This window comes from Solenopsis invicta, chromosome 4 (assembly GCF_016802725.1).
Source record: "Solenopsis invicta isolate M01_SB chromosome 4, UNIL_Sinv_3.0, whole genome shotgun sequence".
Lineage (NCBI taxonomy): Eukaryota > Metazoa > Arthropoda > Insecta > Hymenoptera > Formicidae > Solenopsis > Solenopsis invicta.
Window position 1 is genome coordinate 1933657 of NC_052667.1, and position 6032 is coordinate 1939688.

Here is a 6032-nt window from a genome sequence, read left to right on the forward strand (position 1 = left end):
TTTTGTCGTTTTTGATAAACATATTTACCTAGTAGGATTCGGACCCCCAAGCATGCATATCTAATACAAAAATTATATATATGATTCAATGTAATTACAATATTGTACACATAATTATTTTATAATTGCATACAATATAAGATTAAATATGATCATATATAATGTACAATAATAATGTATACGCATGTGTGTGGTCGCATGTCATGCATACAAATTTTTACTCGTATATTTGTTAAAAAAAACTCGTTTGACAGCAATATTGGTCACTATTATCGGTGCACAATTTCAAACAGTCCATCATAATACGACAGCGCGATAAAGAAAAAACGAAGACGTTATTCCAAGGTGGGGGACGAGAGTTTTATTTTTATATGCAATCACAAACATAAAAACGCGATTCCGCGAAAGCCAATAATGTAATTGAAATGAAAATTATTTCTCGAAAGTAATGCACAGCCAGCGATTCGCAGATTTCTGTTTACAGCTTATATTATAATAGTTAATGATACCGAGAATGTTATAATGACTTCTAGTGTTAAATTACGGCCGACATACCTATATGCATTTCTCAGATACTGTTCGGTTGCATTCCTGGGCGAAGTGCTCCCCTGGGTAATTATTGTTTACCGCGGGTATGCGGTCTACGTAGCGGGCGTGTGGATATCGTCATAATTCGTCGTAATTACCTTGTAACATAGTTACTTCATCGATCGCTTTATCTTGCTTAAGCTGTACTTAGCGGAATGGCCATAATCGCCTAACCGCGAAGCGTTTGAGTTCCAACGAGGTCTGATAGTCAAGCTCTTTAATGGTTGTATCGCTCGTCAAGCGGACGCGTATGATGCGTGCCTGGCGAGCGCGTAAATGCGTTACACGCGTGAGTGCGCAGTTGGATTTCGCCGAATACGTATTTTGCGCGTTTCATTCTGCGCGAATATACCCGGATATCGCAACAATATCGCGACAGATCTCGTTGAAACGAATATCAAAAAGGATCGTTCGTATCGATAAATAAAGCTATCGTGATTTCGCTTTAAATTATGTATTGAATAGGTACACACGTATTAAAAGCAGATACAGAATCGCTATTTATATGATTCAGTAATTTGGCAATCTAAAGTTTACGAATAAATTTTTTTGTTTTTGCTTTGCACGTGCAATAATTGTCGCATAAAAATATACTTACGCCGGCTCTTCGAGACTAAAGATCAGGAAACTCGCCACATTGGCAGCGGTTATTCGGTATCGACGCATCCGAGGGGTAGAGCTATCCGCGCGATGCGACATAAAGAATGGCACGCCGAGAGATCAGTAGCCACGAGGCGTTAAGTACCGGATGACTCAGTGCGCACCGCCGTCGGGGCCGGGGCGATAATTAAAACGCTTTTACAAAACTGTAGGCAAACAGCGCTTAAGTGGCTGTCATTCGTTACCCCGTGGGGCCGCGGCAAGTCGGTAAGTCGCTGAGCGAGCAATCAATCACCAGACCCGCTCCCCTACCCCCGGCGGCCCATTACATTTCTATTTTGAAAGCTGCTTATTAAGCGGGGCCGGCTGGAGAGACAGACAGGTTTCACGGTATAAAATATCGGGTTGCCGTGGTGGCAGGAACGACGGTTCCGTGTCGTGGCAGCTATGGTAGCTCCAGCGCGGGAGGGTGGCAGGGGAAGCGACCATGGCATGGAGAGAGAGAGAGAGAAAGAGGGACGGAGTGACGAAGAAGGGGCTGGTGGGGAAGGAGAGGAAAGAGGGGGCCCTCGTCGGTCGGACGTGCGGGGAGGGGAATGGACGGCTGTAAAAGCGGTGAAATATCAAAGCCGGGATGGGAGCTGTCATCGTCGGGCCAACATCATGGGTGGCGTGTTGAATTAGAATGCCTTCCCACACCCCACGCAGCACCGCAATTCTCCCACCATAATGCCATCTCCTCCCTCCACCGTGCGTCCGAGCGAGGTGGTGGGGATGACAGGAGAGGACAGGTTATACACCCCGGGTCGTCAAGACTAGGAACCAAAGGGGGGTAGAGGTGTGGGTCGGGGGCAAGAGTCTCGTCGTACCGCCAGACGGCGCGAGGATAGCACTCGGTTCGGAGCACGGAGTGAACTGCTCGTGTGAGCAGTCATTATTTTCCTGGATTTCGTGGTGTACGCGTCGCCCATTGCGCCAGGATACGTGGCCGCCGCCGCGCGAAGTGATCGATTCCCGACGGAGGCGCAGTCTCGACGCGAATCCCTCGTTGCTCGGGCCCCGCACACACATACGGTGTTTGTGTAAATATCCATTGTTGGTTTAAAAGTGTAGTGGATTAATCAGTGGAAAACCAAATGGTTGTGCTTGAGGAAGGCAGTATGCTGACTACTGGACACAATCAGTATTTACAACCGGATTATCTTTCGCCGCTTTCAACTCCGGTTAGTACTGTGTTTTTGTATTATTTTCCTGTACAAATTTTTACACATGCAAAGATAAATATTGGAATAATTAAAATTCTAAAGTCGCAATTTTCTTTGATGAGATTTTCTCATGAAATCTCACCCTTCTATGTCCGACGGCATCAGAAGGAGAGGATAATTGTTGCACATTTATTACCTTTCATCAATGCATGCTTAATTTTTGCATCAGTATAAGAGCGATGGATGTATCTTCTGAAATTTTTTCTATAATTTCACTTCTCTTTGGATTGTTTAGTTGGACGCGAAAAAGAGTCCGCTGGCGCTATTAGCGCAGACATGCAGCCAAATTGGAGCTGATTCACCTACGAAACCGCTGATCTCGCCTTTGGAAAAGAGCTCGAAGGGCATGAGCATCGCCACGAACGCGAAATCGCCACCGGCCGCGAAATTAGAACGCAACATCCGCGGCAGTCCGACGGACGGCAAGTCGCTGGCATTCAAGCCTTACGAGACCAATGTCGTAACGAAGAAGAGCTCGGACGAGGGTAGACCCACATCTAAAGCCAGTGTACATAGTGTCAGTGGTCAGGATAGTATCAGTGTTAGTGATAGCATGCATCTCGACAAAAAATCGTCCGGCAATCGTACGCCGGTGAGTCGAAAATCCGCGTCGCCGAGCAGCCAAGCGACGGCAACGACAACCAGCGGCACGCCGTCGGGTGATCGGAAGACTCCAGCGGACCGCGAGAAGACCGATGGTTCACCAAGGAGCAGCAGCAGCAGCAACAACAACAACAACAATAGCAGCAGCAATAACAACAATAATGGCGCCAGTCCAATCATCAGATCCGGAATGGAGATTCTCTCCGGCGCGCACACAAAGGACGCGAGTCTGGCTTACAAACCAGGGGGTCTTCCAGGATTCTCCGGCAATCCACTGTGCTGTCCGCCGGGCCTTGCCGAGAATCCAGCCTTCAGGCCGCCGTTCGCGGGCGCGTCACCCTTCTCGCATCACGCGGCGGCGCTGCTGTCCGTCGGCTATCCGTCGGCGGGCCCGACCAGCGGCAATCCGTACTTGAGTTACGCTCGCGTCAAGACACCCGCCGGCGGTGAGGCCTTAGTACCGGTCTGCAAGGATCCCTTTTGCACTGGTTGCCAGTACAGTATGCACAGCGCCCAGATCATGATGGGCGCGGGCAGCTGTCCGAGTGGTTGCACACAGTGCGACCATCAGAAGTATGGACTAGCAATGGCGTTGTCGTCCTTGGGTCCGATGCCGCCACCGTCGTTGTCCTATCCGTCCACGCTGGCCGGCGGCCGGCCCTACGTCTGCAACTGGATCGCCGGCGAATCGTACTGCGGCAAACGATTCGCCACGTCGGACGAGTTGCTCCAACATCTACGTAGCCACACGAGCATGACCGGCGATCCCACGGCGGCCTCCGCAGCGGCGCTTCTCGGCAATCCGCATCCGCATCCGCTGCTATCGCCATCGACCACCCTTCATCGCGCCAGCGGCGGTTCTTATCCGGCGCCGTCGTTGAGCCCACTTGGCGCTCGATATCATCCATATGGCAAGCCGCCGACGGGTCCTCTACCAGCCTCGCTCGCGGCCTCGCCGTACAGCGCTTTCAACGCCTTAGGACCGTATTACTCGCCGTACGCGGTTTACGGCCAGCGAATCGGCGCTGCCGTACATCCCTAAAATGGATATATCGCGGGAGGGGGGAAGGGAAAGGGTGGCACGACGGTAGGACCTCTTCTCGTCCTCCCTCTTTCTCTGTCTCTTTCCCCTTTTCTCAATGTACAATTGGAGAATGTGCAAATTGAAGATACGGCGGACGAAGCATGTCCGCTATCTGAGACTGTTGTGTAAATAGCCACTGTGTACAATACAGATTTATTTAAAAGAATTCTATATATGTATATATAAATATAAATATATGTGTACATTGAAGATTATGATTAAAGTTTATGAAACAAACAACTCGACAGTGTTAACGTTGCATCGCGAGACCATTCTCTTGCGGAACTCTTCTATGTAGAAGACTCCAGTAAAACGCATCTCTATTAAAATCCGGTTACCATGTAGGAGGAAGGATTACATGCCAGCTGTAAGTTAATATTGTCGCAACTGTCGGTCGAGCAAAAACTTTGCTCCTACTACGCAGGATTCAAGGACTACTGCTAACGAGCAACTGCCGACTGCGCTTTCGAATCGCGTGTTGTTTGAGTTTTTTGGCGATTCCAACGACGTCACGTTATGTCATCCTCGCGTTTTATTCTAGCAACGTTATTCAGCGACATACGGACGCACGTCCGTGAAGATTACAATATGCGTACTACTGTATGTTTCCCGACGCTCCGCAAACGCGAGCATTTCGTGCTAAATGCGTTCGATAGCGCGCAGCACCATACGGACGGTCGCGCGTGTAATTCTATGTCCACGATATAACTGTGATATTACGCTACTTCTTTGAGAAAGTGAACGAATGCACAGAAAAAACGGGTTTGCTAGAGTATCTAAAAATTTAGCTAGATACAGATCAAGAAATAATTTTGTTGGACTATCAAAATAATTATGTAGAACGCCGAGCACGACGAGCAATGCTGTAAAAAGTTTTGACATTCTAGCAACCAGCTTGAGCATTCTACCTGATTATTTTAATGGTCTGACTAAATTATTTTTTTTATGTCTGTACCTAGTAAAATTTGGAAATACTTTAGCAAAATCATTCTTTCCATGTGAAAAAAAAATATATTATTAACAAACGTGTCTAAGATATCTCCGAGATAAAATACAACGTTGTAATTTATTATCGTTAGTTGTGTAAGGAAAAAAACGAATGCTGTTGCAGGAAAAAAAACAAAAAATAAAGAGATTGTTCTGTTTTCTTTTCTTTTCGAAAATTCGATAATCGCACTGGGATGATTTTTGATCAGGGTATATATCCGGGAGCGTATCGGATCGTATCGTCTAACATCGCATCGTCTCACGTTGTCGAATCGAATATTCTAGTAAAAGAAGTGCAACATATGATGTACGATACGCCTTATCCGCACTGTAAATATCTCTTGTAAATATCGTTGAGTTTCCATACCGCTTTAATAAAAACAATGTTTGTAGAATTATTTAATTCTTTCTATTATTGTTTTACCATATTGTGCTTTAGTTTAATCCGATTCCTTCCTCTTCTTCGCTTGGCGTTTTGCAATAACCATTTCCTCTTATGTAAATTTCGCAACTTTTCACATCGCGAATTAATATTCACGTTTCGAATTATCAAAATACGGAATTTCTTGAATATTTCAATTTTAACTATTTCCTGTTTGTTTTCAAAATACTAAATATTCATTAACTGCAAAAATATCAATTATTATGGCATTTATCTTGATTCTCGTGCCTATATCGCGTCTCTTTTTCTTTTGCTACCACGAGATATAAAAATCAGTCTGCCTGGTTTCGCTGACCTGTTACGATCTCCGCTCGTCAGTCATGCTTGACGGATAATTTATCAAACGCACTTCACAATCTGTCATTCACTGGCAACGAGGCGTAGTTTCTTACATGTCCAAACCCATTATTCGTCCACGTTGAAGAGCGCCTCGTAGAGAAATTTAAGATATCGTTTATACACC

At 46.2% G+C, this 6032-nt stretch overlaps 1 protein-coding gene across 1 annotated transcript; it reads left to right on the top strand.

The window, feature by feature from the left end:
• The first annotated feature begins 2083 nt into the window (after positions 1-2083).
• Positions 2084-5525, top strand: LOC105195722 (zinc finger protein Noc). Its single transcript, XM_011161275.3, has 2 exons — positions 2084-2411; positions 2689-5525. Exons 1-2 carry the CDS (start codon positions 2325-2327, stop codon positions 4096-4098), a joined length of 1497 nt encoding a protein of 498 aa, XP_011159577.1. The 5' UTR covers positions 2084-2324; the 3' UTR covers positions 4099-5525.
• The last annotated feature ends 507 nt before the right edge of the window (positions 5526-6032 follow it).

Excerpts from the sequence above, each read along its gene's own strand:
- LOC105195722 (XM_011161275.3), top strand. The coding sequence starts at position 2,325 with ATGGTTGTGCTTGAGGAAGGCAGTATGCTGACTACTGGACACAATCAG. Across the intron at positions 2,412-2,688 it reads TTTCGCCGCTTTCAACTCCG|TTGGACGCGAAAAAGAGTCC; the intron begins GTTAGTACTGTG and ends TGGATTGTTTAG.